The sequence below is a fragment of the Ranitomeya imitator genome, chromosome 4 (genome assembly GCF_032444005.1).
Source record: "Ranitomeya imitator isolate aRanImi1 chromosome 4, aRanImi1.pri, whole genome shotgun sequence".
NCBI lineage: Eukaryota > Metazoa > Chordata > Amphibia > Anura > Dendrobatidae > Ranitomeya > Ranitomeya imitator.
In genome coordinates, this window is record NC_091285.1 from 579,902,436 (window position 1) to 579,923,749 (window position 21,314).

The 21,314-nt window shown below is 46.4% G+C and overlaps 1 protein-coding gene across 3 annotated transcripts in view; it reads left to right on the plus strand.

Annotated features, from left to right (window-relative positions):
* Positions 1 to 21,314, plus strand: part of IQCH (IQ motif containing H) — a 158,294-nt gene that overhangs the window by 128,209 nt on the left and 8,771 nt on the right. For all 3 annotated transcript variants that reach the window (XR_011320824.1, XM_069766407.1, XM_069766408.1), the window contains one exon: positions 13,461 to 13,583. Coding sequence is in view for 2 of the 3 variants with exons in the window: in XM_069766407.1 (XP_069622508.1) it covers positions 13,461 to 13,583 (123 nt within the window). In the remaining variant the exon portion in view is untranslated. The remainder of the gene's footprint in view (positions 1 to 13,460; positions 13,584 to 21,314) is intronic.

The window sequence follows — 21,314 nt, forward strand, 5'->3', positions numbered from 1 at the left end:
GAAATCTGTGTGAGTCGCCAGAGATAGAGGTGTAGGTAATTGGTAGAGGTCAAAGAAGCAGAGGAACCTTTTTATATCATGATATCATGGTCATGGGGGAACTGTGCCGAAAATCGTGCAATTCTTTAATATGAAAACATACTCTAAATGTGAATGAACTTTGCTGAAATCTTTCAGAATTAATTGCTGATTCTGTATATGAGCAGAGCTCACTCTGGTGATTTGATCAAGCACTTTCCCATGATCTGATGTTTGTGGTCATATCTACAAGATATGCCATCATGGTATGGTAAGAGTGGATCCCAACAATAAGACCCCCAACTATGTCGAGAACGGGTCCCTCATGCGCGGTACTCTCAGTGGATAGAAGGTCAAAATTCCCTTACTAGTCTGCGTGCCTCTCTCCATTCATTTGTATGGGAATCTGACCACCAGTTCATTGACAGCCGCACCAGATGGGACTTTGTGCTGAAGGTAGATTTGGGTTTTGTTGGTGCCACCTTTATCTGCCATTTATTGCATATCCTGTGGATATAGCATAAATGTTCAAGATAAGAATACAACTTTAGAAATCAAATGTTCTTATGTACAGTCACTGGTATGTTGTCAGTAGAGTGCTCATTTCTGTCATGGTGGGCATAGATACAGATAAGTAAATAATTAAAGACCACCAACGCAGAATATTACCCCAAATATACAGCACTGTGCCACCAACTGGACAGTGTAGGTTGTGGACAATGTCATTTGGTATATCCATCACTACAAACACAACCAACACACAAAGCCAATCGGCCAAACAACCAAACCAGCAGTCAGAATATATATATAAAAAAATTACATGTACTATATTATATTACACTGACAAGAATAAAAATGGATCACGCAGTGCATGAGAGGACAAGACGTGGTCTACAATATCAATAGGAGTCTAAAGTGTAGAACGATGAGCACCCAAGTCCCAGGCTGAACAGTAGAGGTGGCCACTAGGTCAGATAAAGACAATCCAGGAAACTGATATTGTACAGAACACACAGGTCAAAAGTGAGTACATACCCCTGCTTGGTGGGATTCTGCCCACTTGATACAGATAAGTATGAGGGCTCGTTCTGACGAGAATGTTATACGGCTATGTGCTGTCTGTGTAAAGATTGGACTTCACACTGACCAATCTAATTCCATAGAGATGTTCATATCAACGTTTTTTCACATGGATCGGGTGTCTGTGAAAAGAATCACATCATGTGCTATTCTCTTCCATGTCTCGGGTGAGACTCAATCAAGTCTATAGGTGCAAAAAAAAAATTGATTCCATACAGAACACCATAACACCCGTGTGCCATCTCATTTTTACAGATACATTGCCATTATTAACTTAAGAAACTGATCATGTACATTTTTGAATGAAAACAGATCACACCCGGACATAAAAAATGGACATATGGATGAAAAATTGCATGAGTTTTCTGGATGAAACGCAGTCAATTTTCTATACTCTTGTCTCTTTCATATGAACAATCCGATGATCAAGATACAGTAGTCTGGAAAATAATTTCCACATGATGGTCCATCGAAGTGCTAAAAAAAAATCTGACGAAAATACAGCTACTAGGGATGTTCATGCAGGCTCTGCTGCTATATTCGGCCTTGTTAGGATCGTGCTTTGTGTTAGCAGTGTCATAAGTAAGAGAATTTATGGTTTTGATCATGAACTCGCAGACTGGTTGGATGTGTGGGCAGCTGAGATTCATTCCTGCCATATCCACACAATTACTGACGTTCTATTCACATCTTTTCCGTCCCGTTCCTGCTGTTTTCTCATTTAATGAAGTTTATCTCCTCTTCTCCCCTTTCAGTAAGACGCAGTGTAGTGTGACTCACCACGCTCTTACCTTTCTAGCCCTCACTACATTAACACCCACTTTTCCCTATTTATGAACCCCCTTCAATAAAAGAATACATTTTCTCAGTGCTGCTGCTCCTGTAATTATGTATAAAACCAATCACTCATTATTTGCAAGATAGATGAGGCTAAATAAGCACAGCATTAATAATTTACAAGACTCTTCATTATGCCAGTGTATGGGCTGTGAAGACCCAGCAAGAGCAATGCCAACCCTTAAACAATGGCGTTCCATCACCGCCGCCCCATCCTGCTTCACGCTTGTTAAACAGAGACATGGATTATTCTATCAAACGCTCCTCGAGTTTCTGCTCCCCCACTGCAAGTGAACAGCTTCTGAAATGCACCTCCTATAGTCCCCCCTCTGCACGTTAATGACTCCAGCCATGGGTGATAATAATTCTGCAAATATTATAAACATGATTAGCTTGCACTCGGAGATTGATTGCGGCAGAGTTTTCCAAGTGCTCTTGTCAAGGTTCACGCTGGCATTTCATTATATTCGATGGGATCAAATGTACCGAATGATCTGCAAGGTTGTGATATACAGGCACTCCTTCACGACTTTCACATTGTGTGATCGCATGGTCAGAATAATGTAGGCAATATGGGAGAGGGGACTAAAAAATTACACTAATCAAACCACTAGTATAAAAAAATCGGGAACCAGAGTTATGATGGTTGTCTAAAAACATAAGTGAGTTTAGGGAAATTGGTAAAAAAAAAAATAGCAGTAGTCATTCGTTCAAACCCTTCCAGCGTCCATGCCACTGCTCCGGTAGACCCCTATGGTCTTCATTTATTGGTCCTGCAGTGATGACATGCAGGACACACACTGGTCAGTTCAGCCAATCACTGACCTCAGTAATCCTATGCTGTTCTAGCCACTAAGGCCAGTGATTGGTTGTGGCGGTCACATGCATGGACAACATGTTATCACTGCCGGGATGTAAAAGGAGACCACCGGAGTGATGTTTCTGGAGCTGCAGAAGTTTAAACAGATGAGTATTGAATTTTTTAAAATTATTTTTCAACTTCCCTACACTTAAGCTGGTTATTCACATTAAATAACTGTCAGAAGAATGGTCATTTAGCTGACAGCTCTCTCCCAAAACTCCGCCATACACCAGACCACTTACACTGACGGACCGCGAGAGAGGTTTGGCAGAGGCTTATCCTTTGGCTAGGTGATAACTTGTTTTCACAGGACAACCCCTTTAGGTATCCAAACAACCATATATGACCATGTGTAAAACTATTCTAAATAATGCATCACATAAAGTGGAGCTTAAATCATGTAGGTTTGTCCACCTTAAAGAAGCATTCCTTACATAGTTTTTTTCCTCTTAATATATTGCATTCATCATATTATATAGTACTGTGTACTTACAATTGCTCATTTTGCTTTTCTACTTACTTAATTCTTCTCTTTTCTCTGCTCTGTGTAGAAGCATACTGTTTGTCAACAAGTCATTTGACTCTTCAACTCCTGTCCCAGCTGCTCTGCTCCTTCCCCCTGCCAGGGACTTTTGCAGTGATGATTCATGCAGGGAAAATAGACTTCTGTATATACCAGAATATACTGTACTTTCATATACAGTAAACTTAATCTGAGGTATCACAGGAACCGTTTTTATTTAAAGTCTGGCTGGATCACTTCATTCCTCATAAACCACATCACAGGAAACTGAAATACAGCCCTTGTCCCAGATAAAATAAAACATAAACCAACAAGTCCATACAATAATGGTGGTTAGGCCACCTGGCTTAGAGTCCAGCTTCATAGTCCTGTAGCAAAGGCACTCAATCCAGGAGATCTGCACACCTCCATACACACAGCCATGTGTGAGGCTAACAGCTCTCAATTTACAAAGTCAACCACACCCAGGGGTGGAGATATGGTGAGCAGCCAACTCTCCTAACTCTTCAGCTACTCACAGTCAGTCAATCTGTCATGGCCAATTAACCTCTTTAAGGCTATGTGCACACGTCAGGATTTCTTGCAGAAATTTTCCTGACAAAAACCGGACATTTCTGCCAGAAATCCGCATGCGTTTTTTTCGCGTTTTTGTGCGTTTTTTGTGCATCTTTTCCCAAATGCATAGAATTGCGGGAAAAACGCAGAAAATCCGCAAAAATAATGAACATGCTCATTTTTTTACCGCGATGTGTTTTTTTCGCGGAAAAAAGCGCATCCATGTGCACAAAACATGCAGAATGCATTCTAAATGATAGAATGCATAATGTATGCGTTTTTAATGAGTTTTTATAGCGTTTTTAGCATGAAAAAACGCGGGAAAAAAACGCGAAAAAACCTGAACGTGTGCACATGGCCTTAGTCCTACCTGTACTAAAGCATTACTCCAAGTTTATCTACCAAACACTAGGTGTCCAACAGCCACTTTACATACCTCCCCCCTCTGCCTAAAGCCATGGGCTTGGCACCACCTTCCACTAGTCATGGGATTCTCGAGAGGACATCGGAGCTACCATGTAATTCCTGGCTACATGTTCCACATGCAAGCGAAAATCCTGCAGGGCTAAAAGCTAGAAGGTAACACAAACATTTTTCTCTTTTTCCTCCCTCATCCACCTGAGTGGGGCATGGTCTGACACTAATTTAAATTTCTGCCCTAAGAGATAGTATCACAGTGTGTCCACCGCCCACTTTACAGCCAAGCATTCCTTTCCTACAATGGAATAATTTTTCTCACATGTTGACATTTTCTCAAGTAAAGAACAGGATGCTCTTTTCCGTGTAGCTCCTGAGAAAGGATCGCTCCTAATCCGACTTCTGATGCATCCGTTTAGAGTACAAATTCCTTGTTAAAGTCGTGGGCACCCAGCTTACACAAATCTACTTTCAGTTCTTGAAAAGCTGTCTCCAGCTCCGACATCCATTTGGCCATGACTGATTTAGTCCTCTTAAGGAGATCGGTCATGGGTACGGCCACCATGGCATCATTTGGAATAAACCTCCTGTAGTACCCTACGATTCCCAGAAAGGCCTTTACTTGCATTTTTAGAGTGGTTTCGGACAATTTTGAATTGCGTCCATTTTATTGATCTGGGGTTTAATTTCGCCTCTACCAACTACATATCCAAGGTATTTGGCCTCCTCTTCCACATGGTACACATTTTTGGATTTATAGAAAACCCCGCCTTCCAATGAGCATCAAACACCATCTAGACCTTTACTAGATGGCTACCCCAGTCTGGGTTGAAGATTATGTTATCGTCCAGATATGCAGAAGCGTAATTTTTATGGGGTGCGAGGATCCAGTACATAGCTCTCTGAAAGGTGGCCTGAGCTCCCTGTAGTCCGAACTGCCAATATCCCTTTGTTAGCTCCAAGGTGGTTACGTAGCTTCCCGGACCAAGTCAGCGAAACGCGGCATTGGATATACAGTGAACTTGGAGACATTGTTCAGCTTACGATAATCATTACAGAATCTCCATTCTCCATTGGGATGTCAAAATACAGCTGCTGGCCAAGCACTGTGGTCCCCGGGAATCTGCCCGGGGCCGGATAAAAAGGTCATCGATGGCTGTAAATGGCCCACAGGCCTGAGGTTCCCCACCCTTGGTATATAGAGTCCTGGTATCAACAATTGCTCCACTATTTCCTTTCTGACCTTAGTAACCTGGTACAATAACTCCCCATTCATCATAAAATAAGGAAATCTAGTGTCTTCCACCGGCTCATGTGCTATGCCATTTAAAACAGTTAAATTATTGAATGCTTCTTTTAGAGTTAGGCCTCTATGCTGGGTGGACCCAAAATATTTTCTCTGGTCACCCCTATCTCAGGAATATCTGCCTAAGGGAATGCTACCTCCTTGTCTCCTACCATTGCACAGAAGGGAAACCCGTCAGACTCTGGAGATGGTGAGACTTCCTTAGGGCCAACCCGTCTCATACCCGAGCAATCTAGGCATCAGAATGGAGTGGGTTGCCTCCCTAAGGAACCGTTGACCCCCTGATACCTTTCGGCCAGTCCGAGAAAAGTCATCGGCGTTCCTGGGATATACCTGGGCAACTCATGTCTGCATCGGGCTCGGAAAGGAGTGTAGGAAGCGGTCCAATACAACTTTCTCGACCATCTGCGCCGGGGTAGAGGATTCCGGCTTCAACCAATTAGAGTCCAGCTTCTTATTCCAGTCCTTTAGCAAAGGCACGCATTCCAGGAGATCTGCACATTTCCGTACACACAGCCATGTGGGAGACAAACGGCTCTCAATTTAAAAAGTGAACCACACCCAAGGGTGGAGATTTGGTGAGCAGCTGTCTCTCCCAACAATTCAACTGCTCAGAATCAATCTGTCATGCCCGGTTAGCCCCTTTTAGTCCTATATGTATTAAATCATAACTCCAACTTTATATCCCAACCACTAGGTTTCCGATCTGTATTAATTGCACCTGTTTTCACTCATTACCTGTATAAAAGACACCTGCCCACACACTCAATCACTCACACTTCAACCTCTCCACCATGGCCGAAGGCCAAAGAGCTGTCTAAGGACACCAGGGACAAAATTGTAGACCTGCACAAGGCTTGGATGGGATACAGGACAATAGGCAAGCAACTTGGTGAGAAGGCAACAACTGTTGGCGCAATTATTAGAATATGGAAGAAACACAAGATGACTGTCAATCTTTCTCGGTCTCTCCTTGTGGGGCATCGCCGGAGTCCTGGGTTCAAATCTCAGCAAGGACAACATCTGCAAGGAGTTTGTATGTTCTCCTTGTGTTTGTGTGGGTTTCCTCCTGGTACTCCAGTTTCCTCCCACACTTCAAAGACATACTGATAGGGAATTTAGATTGTGAGCCCCATTGGGGACAGTGATGATAATGTGTGCAAACTGTAAAGCGCTGCGGAATATGTTAGTGCTAAATAAAAATAAAGATTTTTTATTATTATTATTATTATTATTATGAGAAAGGTCAGGAATCAGCCCAGAACTACACGGGAGGACCTGGTCAATGACTTGAAGGTCCCCCTGCTCACGCCAACACATGTCCAGGCCTGTTTGAAGTTCACCAATGACCATCTGGATGATCCAGAGGAGGCATGGCAGAAGGTCATGTGGTAAGATGAGACCAAAATAGAACTTTTAGGTATCAACTCCACTTGCCGTTTTTGGAGGAGGAAGAAGGATGAGTACAACGCCAAGAACATCCACCCAACCGTGAAGCATGGTGGTGGAAACATCATACTTTGGGGGTGCTTTTCTGCATAGAGGACAGGACGACTGTACCATATTGAAGGGAGGATGGATGGGGTCATGCATCTCGAGATTTTGTCCAGCAACCTCCTTCCCTCAGTAATGGCACTGAAGTTGGGTCGTGGCTTGGTCTTCCAAAATGACAATGACCCAAAACACACAGCCAGGACAACTAAGGAGTAGCTATGTAAGAAGCATTTCAAGGTCTTGGAGTGGCCCAGCCAGTCTCCAGACCCAAACCCAATAGAAATGTTTGGAAGGTGCTGAAACTCAATGTTTCCCAGCGACAGCCCGGAAACCTGGAAGATCTGGAGAAGATCTGTATGGGGGAGTGGGCCAAAATCCCTGCTGCAGTGTGTGCAAACTTGGTCAAGAACTACAAGAAAGCTCTGTAATTGCAAAGGTTTCTGTACCAAATATTAAGTTCTGTTTTTCTATTGTATCAAATATTTATTTCATGCAATAAAATGCAAATTAATTACCGTATATACTCCTGTATAAGCAGAGATTTTCAGCACATTTTTTTTGTGCTGAAAACGCCCCCCTCGGCTTATACACGAGTCACGGTCTCAGAAAGCCGGAGGGGGAGCTGGGAGCCGGCGGCTGTAGCACAGTGACAGCTGCAGCCGCCGGCTTCCAGAAGACATCAATACTCAACCTCTGTCACTGCATCTTGGTCCCTGCATCTCTGTCCGGGAGCAGGCAGCTCTTTCCTGTTCCTGTGCTCAGCAGTCAGATGGTACCGCTCATTAAGGTAATGAATATGTACACGTCTCCACTCTCATAGGCGTGGAGCGTATATTCATGACCTTAATGAGTGGTACCCCACAGCACAGGAAGAAGCTGCCGCGCCAGGACAATGGAGATGCAGGAACGTTCAGCGATGGCGCGAGGAGGGTGAGTATGATGGAGGAGGACGCGGGAGGATGAAGCATACAAGGGGGAGGACGCGGGAGGATGAAGGAGCCGAGCCATGCATACAAGGGGGAGGACGCGGGAGGATGAAGGAGCCCAGCCATGCATACAAGATGGGACGGGGGAGCCATGCATACAAGATGGGACAGGGGAGCCATGCATACAAGATGGGATGGGGAGCCATGCATACAAGATGGGACGGGGAGCCATGCATACAAGATGGGACGGGGGAGCCATGCATACAAGATGGGACGGTGGAGCCATGCATACAAGATGGGACCGGGAGCCATGCATACAAGATGGGATGGGGGAGCCATGCATACAAGATGGGACGGGGGAGCCATGCATACAAAATGGGACGGGGGAGCCATGCATACAAGATGGGACTGGGAGCCATGCATACAAGATGGGACCGGGAGCCATGCATACAAGATGGGACGGGGGAGCCATGCATACAAGATGGGACGGGGAGCCATGCATACAAGATGGGACCGGGAGCCATGCATACAAGATGGGACCGGGAGCCATGCATACAAGATGGGACGGGGGGGAGCCATGCATACAAGATGGGACGGGGGGAGCCATGCATACAAGATGGGACGGGGAGCCATGCATACAAGATGGGACGGGGAGCCATGCATACAAGATGGGATGGGGGGGAGAGCCATGCATACAAGATGGGATGGGGGGAGCCATGCATACAAGATGGGATGGGGGGAGCCAAGCATACAAGATGGGATGGGGGAGCCATGCATACAAGATGGGATGGGGGGAGCCATGCATACAAGATGGGACGGGGAGCCATGCATACAAGATGGGACGGGGGAGCCATGCATACAAGATGGGACGGGGAGCCATGCATACAAGATGGGACGGGGGGGAGACCATTTATTGTGTTTTTTGAAGGATTAAACCATGGCAGATGTCATGTTACAAGTGCTTTAAATTGACCATGAAAAATCAATATGTACAAGAAATAATGTGCATTTACATCAGTGTGTACATGAAATCAGCTAGATCAGATAGAAGAGAAAGCTCGCTCCTTTTAAATCACGTACAAAATAAATACAATATATACTCACCTCTGTTCCAGAGAGCTAGGAACATCTTTCTCTAAGCAAGAACATTAAGAGATGGAAGTGTCACCCTTGTGAATGGATTTGCAGATTACAGTGAAACTGCGAGTTGCAGGTATACTTTGTTATATTTCTGGCGAGTGCTCCTGTGTCCTCCATGAGAAATTTCTCCCAGACTCGTCTGGTGGTGTCTTATCTCGCCAAGAATAAAAGGATCAGCAGTACGAAATCAGACATGACGTATACTTATCTCCACCGACAGATGAGGCACCTACACATATCTGTCAGCCGATGACAACATCAGTCTAATGTGTATGGGGACATCAACTCCACTGACAACCGAAAAAAAAAGTCAGAAGACTATAGCTAAACCTGCCATCCATAAGCCACCCTTAGAGGTCTGGCAAGCCGAGATCCCGGTAATTGTCTGTGGAGTCCATGAAGAAAAAAATGTGACTTCTAAACCTAAAGAGACTCTACGTTATATAAAATAAGGAAAATCAATAATGACCACCAGTAGACTCCTGAGCCACTATTTAAATGGAGCAAATTAAATACTAGAGTCTTAAAGTCAAGACACAGGCGTGTGTCTAAATGGGCCTTAAATAGGTCTAGGAAGATGATGCAAAACTGTTAGCTGAACCAGGGGAAGGAAACTGAGCCCAGGGTACCCGGGACAGGTTTAATACTGGCTCTGTGTTACACCACTGCCTGCATCCCTGCATGGCTTCCCATCCCCCATCATGCAGGGACAGCGAGTTACTCACCACTCCTGGCCGTGCTGTAAGCTCCTTGTCCTCTGCTTGCTGTGCATTTTTCCTGATAGCATAATTAGGGCGCACTCTTTAAGAACTTCCTGGTCCTTAAAGAGACAGTGTGCGCGCTCCTAATGTGTTCCCAGCCAGTTGCTGGGAGTCACTTAGTACTTAAGGCACCTCCACATGTTGGGAGGTGCCTGAGCAACATTCTCCTTTAGTGATGGTGCAACTACTAAGTTGCCAAATCCTGTCCCCGTTTCTGAATTCTGAACCTGTTTTCCCTGGGCTGTATACCTGAACCTGTTTCCCTGGGTCTGTATGCCCAGGCCTGTACCCCCAAGCTTGTGCCTGTGCCTGATTTTGACTGTATTAGGACCTATCCCTGAACCTGTTTGTATCTAAATCTGGATCTTTCCCTAAACCTTCTGTTTCTATACCAGTACCTATCTCAAGACTCTCTGTGCCTGAACCAGTATCTCTTATCCTGCAGTATCTTACGCAGCACCTATCTCTAAAACCTGCAGTGACTGAACCAATACCTATCTCCAAACCAGCTGTGTCTGAATTAGTATCAATCTATATTCTGTTGCTGTGCCACATTAGTGAACTGTTGGTACAATTGCTGCTTCATTGTAAGTACTCTTTGTGAATCTCGTCCTGTCTGGCCTGCCTGTACCTGTCCTTGTGTTTGTTCTGTGTTCCTGACCCTTTCTGTTCTATGTTACCCTGCTCTTGTCTGTCCTGCTGGAATCTGCAGTTCCCTGCCTGTCCGCACCTGCGATTCCCTGTCTGTCCACACCTGCGGTTCCCTGCCTGTCTGCACCTGCGGTTCCCTGTCTGTCCACACCTGCGGTTCCCTGCCTGTCTGCACCTGCGCTTCCCTACCTGACTACACCTGCGGTTCCCTGCCTGTTTGCACCTGCGCTTACCTACCTGACCACACCTGCGGTTCCCTGACTGTCTGCACCTGCGCTTACCTACTTGACCACACCTGCGGTTCCCTGACTGTCTGCACCTGCGCTTCCCTACCTGACCACACCTGCGGTTCCCTGCCTGTCTGCACATGCGCTTACCTACCTGACCACACCTGCGGTTCCCTGCCTGTCTGCTCCTGCGCTTCCCTACCTGACCACACCTGCGGTTCCCTGCCTGTCTGCACATGCGGATCCCTGCCTGTCTGCACCTGCGCTTTCTTACCTGACCACACCGCGGTTCCCTGCCTGTCTGCACCTGCGCTTCCCTACCTGACCACACCTGCGGTTCCCTGCCTGTCCGCACCTGCGATTCCCTGCCTGTCTGCACCTGCAATTCCCTAGCTGACCACATCTGCGGTTCCCTGCCTGTCCGCACCTGCGGTTCCCTGCCTGTCTGCATCTGCGCTTCCCTAACTGACCACACCTGTGGTTCCCTGCCTATCCGCACCTGCGGTTCCCTGTCTGTCCGCACCTACCGTTCCCTGCCTGTCCACTCCTGCGGTTCCCTGCCTGGCCGCACCTGCTGTTCCCTGCCTGTCCACTCCTGTGGTTCCCTGCCTGTCCACTCCTGCGGTTCCCTGCCTGTCTGCACATGCGGATCCCTGCCTGTCTGCACCTGCGCTTTCTTACCTGACCACTCCTGCGGTTCCCTGCCTGTCCACTCCTGCGGTTCCCTGTCTGTCCGCACCTGCGGTTCCCTGCCTGTCCGCACCTGCAGTTCCTTGCCTGTCCGCACCTGCGCTTCCCTACTTGACCACACCTGCGGTTCCCTGCCTGTCTGCACATGCGGATCCCTGCCTGTTTGCACCTGCGCTTTCTTATCTGACCACACCTGCGGTTCCCTGCCTGTCTGCACCTGCGCTTCCCTACCTGACCACACCTGCGGTTCCCTGCCTGTCCGCACCTGCGGTTCCCTGCCTGTCTGCATCTGCAATTCCCTAGCTGACCACACCTGCGGTTCCCTGCCTGTCCGCACCTGCAGTTCCCTGCCTGTCTGCATCTGTGCTTCCCTAACTGACCACACCTGTGGTTCCCTGCCTATCCGCACCTGCGGTTCCCTGTCTGTCCGCACCTGCCATTCCCTGCCTGTCCACTCCTGCGATTCCCTGCCTGGCCGCACCTGCTGTTCCCTGCCTGTCCACTCCTGCGGTTCCCTGCCTGTCCACTCCTGCGGTTCCCTGCCTGTCCACTCCTGCGGTTCCCTGCCTGTCCACTCCTGCGGTTCCCTGCCTGTCCACTCCTGCGGTTCCCTGTCTGTCCACTCCTGCGGTTCCCTGTCTGTCCGCACGTGCGGTTCCCTGCCCGTCCGCACCTGCGGTTCCTTGCCTGTCCGCACCTGCGGTTCCCTGTCTGTCCACACCTGCGGTTCCCTGTCTGTCCGCACCTGCGGTTCCCTGTCTGTCCGCACCTGCGCTTCCCTGTCTGTCCGCACCTGCGGTTCCCTGCCTATCCGCACCTGCGGACTGAAACCTTTTCTGTCTATGATCCAATTCTTCCTGAAGCTGTTCCTGTCCGTCCAGTCTGAACTGGGTCCTATCTCTACCAGTATATCAGCCGTGCCCGCCTGCATCTGCCAAAATATCAGTTGTGTCCACCTGCACTGACCTGCCTGTATACCAGCCCTGTCTGCCTGAAACTGCCTGTCTGTGAATCAGCTGTGCCAGTCAGTTTACCTACAGTATCTGGCTGCACCTCCCGTTACTTTGTCCTGTCCCTTTGCGTGTCAGCTTGCATGCATTCGAGGTCTGTCCTTAAGTAGCACCTGGCGTCCATCTGGAGCCAAGTCTAACCCCACCATCAGGGGCTCTAGTGAAGAGTCAGGTGTTTGCTTAACAGGGCCCCTCCAAGCTCTCCTCAGTCCACGACTCATGCGTGCCGCCTACAGGGAAACAAACGAGGTAGCGCTCTTACTCTTGATGGAGTTATAATGTTTATATACAGTACGTATAATTTTGTGTAGGCCACAAGCTCACTTTAAGGCATTATCCTTTTTGCTATTTTGGATGGCTTGATGGGCGGCACATAAACTGTAATAAATATCTACTTTTAACACAACCGTTAGAAGTCTTTTCTGTAGACGGGGAAGGCAGTGTAAACACAGGGAACACAATGGACCAGGTCAGCTGTAAAACTCAGCCATCGATACCCTGCTCTTTGATTCCTCACAAAGGTTTTGGATTACAGCCTATAAAAGGTATTGATCAGAGAAAGCCATAAAGAGCAGTGCACACATGGTGCTCCTGTGGGAGACTGTAAGAGAACAGGCTGCACCATTTTTATGTACCCCATCATTCAATGTCCTTTGTGATACACGGACAGGGACCACTTGTGTTTACTGAACACAGACGCAGGTACATAAGTGCTTTGTCCCCTATGTGAGGCTACAACATATCACCTTTTCTCTTGTGGATTATTAGACTGAAATGAAGACCTCTTTTTCCATGGTAGAGTACTGATCTGTGCAATTACTTCAAGGACAGACGTATCCTCCTTCAGTGACGCTAGATGCAAATAGTACGATGTGATGTCAGCAGAATAAATGTCCTGCAACGGAGGTTTAATAAAAAAAAGTCATCTCTCTCATGGGAAATTCTGTTTTTTCTCTATTCCAGACAATAATTTTAGACCGAGTTGCCGTTCTCAGCACCCGGATGGTTCACACAAACCTTTCACTTGTGTATTACAATGTCTTCTTCCAGATGTGTAAAGCCCATGGTATTGGTTATGATGTAAAGGTGAGATATAAAAGTATAGATAATATCCATGTGCTTAAAATGGAATGATATTAGTGTAAATAGCTAAGATGGCCACACTGTGGTTCATCCGTGGCACAATGTACATTCAGACACATCCATGGCAGGTCCTGTAGCTGATAATGGTGCCTGCAGTATGGTGCAAAAGTTTTAGGCAGGTGTAGGAAAAATGCTTTAAAGTAATAATGCTTTCAAAATTAGAAGTGTTCATTTATTTTTGTCAATTTAACAAAATGCAAAGTGAATGAACAAAAGGGAAATCTAAACCAAATCATTATTTGGCGTGAACCCCTTTTGCCCTAAAATTAGCATCAGTTCTTCTAGGTATACTTACACATCATACTCCAAGATGTTCGGTAAAACCTCCGTGCCGAGTTCCTGCAAAAACTAACGACAGAGCGAAATAATAATTATAATATTATTTCTATAGCGCCAACGTATTCTGTAGCACTGTACAGTTAAGCGGTGACATGAACAGTGACACACAGTTCAACAATTACAGGAGTAGTGAGGGCCCTGCTCACAGGCTTGAAATCTATAGGGAAATAGGGGGGGCACAATAGCTAGAAAATGCCCGTCATGTGTGGTCCAGCCATCATTATAATAATTAGGGGTTCTCATATAAGCTGCATGATCCGGGCATCAGCCAGTATCGAAGTATACAGTTACCAAGTGCTATTGGATTAATGGAGGATGTGGAGACTGATGAGTAGGAAGGACCAGATTATGTGGAAAATTTAGAAAGAGGGAACAGGGAAGAGTTAGCTTAGTGAAGTGAGGTACTAGGCCTGTCTAAAGTGGTGTTTTTAAGGCACTTAAAAATGTGGGAGTTAGGAATTAGTCGGATCGTATGGGGTAGTGCATTTCAAAAAATTGGTGCAGCATGAGAGCAGTCTTGGAGATGGACGTGCTAGGTTCAGATTATGGAGAATGTTAGTCTTAGATCAGTTGCAGAACTGAGAATTGGTAGCGTGATAGACAGAAATGAGGAAGGAGATATACTGTAGGTTGGTGCAGAGCTGTGGAGAGCTTTGCGGGTGGGAGAGATAAGTTTGTATTGCATTCTGTAGCTGACGGGCAACCAGTGTAATGAGTGGCACAAGGTGGAGGCATCAGTGTAGCGGCTGGACAGAAATACAACCCTGGCTGCCACATTCAGGACAGATTGGAGTGGAGAAAGTTTAGTTAGAGGGAGACCGATCAATAGAGAGTCGCAGTAGTCCGGCCCAGAATGAATAAGAGCGACAGTAAAAGTTTATGCAGTCTCAAAGGTGAGAAATGGTCGGATTCTGGAGATGTTTTTAAGATGCAGGTAACATGAGTGAGTGAGCGATTGGATATGGGGAATATACAGTTAAATGAAAAAGTTTGGGCACCCCTATTAATCTTAAGCTTAATGTTTTATAAAAATTGTTTTTTTTGCAACAGCTATTTCAGTTTCATATATCTAATAACTGTTGGACACAGTAATGTTTCTGCCTTGAAGTGAGGTTTATTGTACTAACAGAAAATGTGCAATCTGCTTTCAAACAAAATTTGACAGGTGCATAAGTATGGGCACCGTTATCATTTTCTTGTTTTAAATACTCCTACCTACTTTTTACTGACTTACTAAAGCACTTTTTTTGGTTTTCTAACCTCATTGAGCTTTGAACTTCATAGCCAGGTGTATGCATTCGTGAGAAAAGCTACTTAAAGTGGCCACTTGCAAGTTGTTCTCCTGTTTGAATCTCCTCTGAAGAGTGGCATCATGGGCTCCTCAAAACAACTGTCTAATGATCTGAAAACAAAGATTATTCAACATAGTTGTTCAGGGGAAGGATACAAAAAGCTGTCTCAGAGATTTAAGCTGTAAATTTCCACTGTGAGGAACATAGTTAGGAAATGGAAGAACACAGGTACAGTTCTTGTTAAGGCCAGAAGTGGCAGGCCAAGAAAAACATCAGAAAGGCAGAGAAGAAGAATGGTGAGATCAGTCAAGGACAATCCTCAGACCACCTCCAGAGAGCTGCAGCATCAACTTGCTGCAGATGGTGTCACGGTGCATCGGTCAACTATACAACGCACTTTGCACAAGGAGAAGCAGTATGGGAGAGTGATGCGAAAGAAGCCATTTCTGCAAGCACGCCACAAACAGAGTCGGCTGAGGTATGCAAAAGCACATTTGGAGAAGCCAATTTCTTTTTGGAAGAAGGTCCTGTGGACTGATGAAACCAAGATTGTTGTTTGGTCATACAAAAAGGCATTATGTATGGCGGCCAAAAAACACAGCATTCCAAGAAAAACACTTGCTACCCACAGTAAAATTTGGTGGAGGTTCCATCATGCTTTGGGGCTGTGTGGCCAATGCCGGCACCGGGAATCTTGTTAAAGTTGAGGGACGCATGGATTCCTCTCAGTATCAGCAGATTCTTGACAATAATGTTCATGAATCAGTGACAAAGTTGAAGTTACGCAGGGGATGGATCTTTCAGCAAGACAATGATCCGAAACACCGCTCCAAATCTACTCAGGCATTCATGCAGAGGAACAATTTTTCACGGGGCTACCGCGACAGAGAGGTTCCAGAGAACTGCAGCGCTCTGAGCCTCGTTCACACACTGTGAACAGAAGCTCTTCACCTATATTCTGACCTGGCTGGTTTGTGCCAGCAGTGCAGGAGTTAACCTTATTGCTGAGAGCTGGGTCTCTCAGCTGGATTTTGTAATCTGATCCTCTATATAGACCCAGTCCTGACTTCAGCTATTGTCAGTGATCAGTTCTACTGCCTGGCTGGAGGTTGATGGAGAGAGGTGTTGGTGTTGGAGGTTTGTTTACAGAGATTGGTGTCTGCAGTTTTTGTTGCATGTTAAACCTGTTTTCCTTTCTAAGTTTATTCCTTCTCTTCCCTTCTCTGTTTCCTCTGTGATTGTGTGAGCATTTGGTGAGTTTGAATCTTTTAGTTACCTTGTCTGTTTACCCTGTTATTTGTTGTATTACACGGGTGCACTCCACCTCCTTTGGGGGGAGAGGGGGCCACTCATAGGGCCTGCACAGGAGACAGGGATACGCTGGCGGCTCGGGCCTCCTAACCTTCATAGGTACCCCCGAGATAAGGGAAAGCCAGGGCCCCATTAAAGTGGTAGGGTCAGGTGCGGGTCCCAGTACGCCGTCCTGCCCCTTAACGCCGCTTACGGTGTGACAGTATCACTGACCTAAAAAAATTTTCTTGGTCCAATATGGACCCCCATTGCTGCTTTAGCTGGACAAATGCAGCAACTCAGTCTAGAGGTGGCTGACCTCCGCTCGGCGGTTGTGCAGTGCACTCCAGTGGCCACTGCAGGGGTTGCTACACCTCCTCAAGCTTCGCTGGAGCCTAAAATTGCGTTACCTGACAGGTTCTCTGGGGGGCATGACAAGTTTGTTACATTCAGGGAAGCCTGTAAATTGTACTTTAGGTTGCGTCCTCACACTTCAGGTTCAGAGGAGCAGAGGGTTGGAATTATAGTATCGCTCCTACAAGGGGACCCTCAGGCCTGGGCATTTTCACTTCCCACTGACGCTTTGCCGTTACGGACTGTGGAGGAGTTTTTTTCGAGCCTTAGGTCAGGTGTATGATGATCCTGACCGCGTCTCCCTCGCTGAGTCCACTATACGCCATCTTACACAGGAAGACCGGCCAGTAGAGGAGTACTGCTCTGAGTTTCGGAGATGGGCTACTGACACATTGTGGAATGACCCTGCATTCCGTAGTCAATTTTATCAGGGCCTATCTGATAAAATAAAAGATGCTTTCGCCCTACAGGAGACACCAACCACACTGGAGGAAGTTATGTCTCTTGCGATCCGTGTGGACCGCCGCCTGCGCCAGAGACTTAATGAATTGCCGCTATTCAAGGGTAAATCAGATTGGGACTCACCAGAATCTGAGTCTCTAGGTGAACCTATGCAGTATGGTGGCGCTTCTCGTTCTAAGGGAGCTGCAGTAGTACGGCGCAAAGAAGGGGCATGTTTTTTTTTTTGTGGCAGAATGGGTCATTATGTGAATCCGCAGGCGCCGGATTTCATGGGAAAACAGAGCGGAGGGGGCGGCGCCCGGCGCCCCAGAAGATTTGAGTGACGGCAGTGTGGCGTTTCCAGCAGGGGGGTTAAGACCTGCCTCTCTGTCTAAAGAAAGGTATTTTGGCGAAATTATAAAACGCTTTATTTTGGCAATAACTGCACCAAAAACTAAAAGAGCCACCTTGTTAGAATGCAGTATTACTGCTGCACCAGGTAGCTCTTTTAGTTTATAACGGCTGGAGGGGGTGACAGAGTCCCTTTAAGCTTAAAATTAATAGGGGTGCCCAAACTTTTTCATATAACTGTAGGAAAGTTCTGTTGATGTAGACTTCTGCAAATCCGTATGTCTCTTATCAGTCCAGCGCACTTACTGCCATATTTCTTCACCGCAGTTCCTATATTTTTGTGCACATTTGAGTGTCTTAACCTTGTTTTCATGTTGTAGTTGTGGCTTCTTGGCCACGGTTCTGCCAAGATGTAGATGTAGCTGTGTCCCACTGGTTGCTGCCAGTCAATGACATAACTAGACTCTGATGGGCCCTGGTGCAAAATTTGGATCTGGAGCCCCACCTGCATATTGTCCAGATGTATGAGCCCCTGTAGCGATCTAGATGCTATAAAGGCATACGTGTTCGCCCCTCATGTAATAATGTCCCTATTCTGCCGTTATCCTGTAATAATTTCCACATCCTGGCCCCTTCTTGTTATAATGACTCCATTAAGGGCTCCCTGCAATGTCCCCAATCCTGAACCTTTTACAGTAATAATGTTCTCCATCTTGGGCCCCTTCCAGTAGTAACGTTCCCATCCTGGACCCCTTCTTGGTATAATGTCCTCTATGCTGGGCCCCTGCTAGTAATATTGTCCTCATTCTGGTATAATGTTCTCCATCCTAGGCTGCATCCAGTAATAATGTCCCCCATCCTGGTATAATGTCCCAATCCTGAGCCCTTTCCAGTAATATTGTTCCCATCCTGGTATAATGTCTTCCATCCTGAGCCCCTTCCTATAATAATGTCCTACATTCTGCTGCTCTTTTCCAACATATTTTTAAAAAAATCTACAGTACAGACCAAAAGTTTGTAAACATCTCATTTAAAGATTTTTCTGTATTTTCATGACTATGAAAATTGTACATTCACACTGAAGGCATCAAAACTATGAATTAACACATGTGGAATTTTATACTTAACAAAAAAGTGTGAAACAACTGAAATTATGTCTTATATTCTAGGTTCTTCAAAGTAGCCACCTTTTGCTTTTATGATTGCTTTGCACAGTCTTGGCATTCTCTTGATGAGCTTCAAGAGGTAGTCTCCGGGAATGGTTTTCAATTCACAGGCGTGCCCTGTCAGATTTAATAAGTGGGATTTCTTGCCTTATAAATGGGGTTGGGACCATCAGTTGTGCTGTGCAGAAGTCTGGTGGATACACAGCTGATAGTCCTACTGAATAGACTGTTAGAATTTGTATTATGGCAAGAAAAAGCAGCTAAGTAAAAACCAAGTGGCCATCATCATTTATTAAAGTAAAGGTCAGTCAGTCTGAAAAATTGGGCAAACTTTGAAAGTGTCCCCAAGTGCAGTGGCAAAAACCATCAAGCGCTACAAAGAAACTGGCTCACATGAGGACCGCCCCAGGAAAGGAAGACCAAGAATCACCTCTGCTTCTGAGGATAAGTTTATCCGAGTCACCAGCCTCAGAAATCGCAGGTTAACAGCAGCTCAGATTAGAGACCAGGTCAATGCCACACAGAGTTCTAGCAGCAGACACATCTCTACAACAACTGTTAAGAGAAGACTTTGTGCAGCAGGCCTTCATGGTAAAATAGCTGCTAGAAAGCCACTGCTCAGGACAGGCAACAAGCAGAGGAGACTTGTTTGGGCTAAAGAACACAAGGAATGAACATTAGACCAGTGGAAATCTGTGCTTTGGTTTGATGAGTCCAAATTTGAGATCTTTGGTTCCAACCACCGTGTCTTTGTGCGACGCAAAAAAGGTGAACGGATGGACTCTACATGCCTGGTTCCCACCGTGAAGCATGGAAGAGGAGGTGTGATGGTTTGGGGGTGCTTTGCTGGTGACACTGTTGGCGATTTATTCAAAATTGAAAGCATACTGAACCTGCATGGCTACCACAGCATCTTGCAGCAGCAGGCAATTCCATCCAGTTTGCATTTAGTTGGACCATCATTTATTTTTCAAGAGGACAATGACCCCAAACACACCTCCAGGCTGTGTAAGGGCTATTTGACCAAGAAGGAGAGTGATGGGGTGCTACGCTAGATGACCTGGCCTCCACAGTCACCAGACCTGAACCCAATCGAGATGGTTTGGGGTGCGCTGGACCGCAGAGTGAAGGCAAAAGGGCCAACAAGTGCTAAGCATCTCTGGGAACTCCTTCAAGATTGTTGGAAAACCTTTCCCGGCGACTACCTCTTGAAGCTCATCAAGAGAATGCCAAGAGTGTGCAAAGCAATCATCAAAGCAAAAGGTGGCTACCTGAAGAACCTAGAATTTAAGACATAATTTCAGTTGTTTCACACTTTTTTGTTAAGTATATAATTCCACATGTGTTAATTCATAGTTTTGATGCCTTCAGTGTAAATGTACAATTTTCATAGTCATGAAAATAGAGAAAAATCTTTAAATGAGAAGGTGTGTCCAAACTTTTGGTCTGTACTGTATATATACTGTATATTCTTCTTAGGGTACCGTCACACACTGCCATTTCGATCGCTACGACGGTACGATTCGTGACGTTCCAGCGATATCGTTACGATATCGCTGTGTCTGACACGCAGCAGCGATCAGGGATCCTGCTGAGAATCGTACGTCGTAGCAGATCGTTTGGAACTTTCTTTTGTCGCTGGATCTCCCGCTGGCATCGCTAGATCGGTGTGTGTGACACCGATCTAGCGATCTAGCGATGCGATCTAGCGATGCGTTCGCTTGTAACCAGGCTAAACATCGGGTTACTAAGCGCAGGACCGCGCTTAGTAACCCGATGTTTACCCTGGTTACAAGCGTAAAACTAAAAAAAAACAAACAGCACATACTTACATTCTGGTGTCCGTCAGGTCCCTTGCCGTCTGCTTCCCGCACTCAGTGACTGCCGGCCGTAAAGTGAAAGCAGAGCACAGCGGTGACGTGCTTTCACTTTCACTTTACGGCCGGCAGTCAGTGAATGCGGGAAGCAGACGGCAAGGGACCTGACGGGCACCAGAATGTAAGTATGTGCTGTTTGTTTTTTTTTACGCTGGTAACCAGGGTAAACATCGGGTTACTAAGCGCGGTCCTGCGCTTAGTAACCCGATGTTTACCCTGGTTACCCGGGTACCTCGGCATCGTTGGTCGCTGGAGAGCTGTCTGTGTGACAGCTCCCCAGCGACCACACTACGATTTACCTACGATCACGGCCAGGTCATATCGCTGGTCGTGATCGTAGGTAAATCGTATAGTGTGACGGTACCCTTACCTTCCCGGCTCACACAATGCTTGGTTTCCTCTTATATAGCCTGCAGCATAAGCCAGCAGCTGACCTTGGCATGCCCACCAGGAGCTGAGCTTGACGTCATTGCTGTATGCTGCCCGTGATGGGCAAACCGACTTCAGCTGTCGGCCCCTGAAGGGTCATATATTTACTGTGTATTACGAAATGCCCAAACCTCT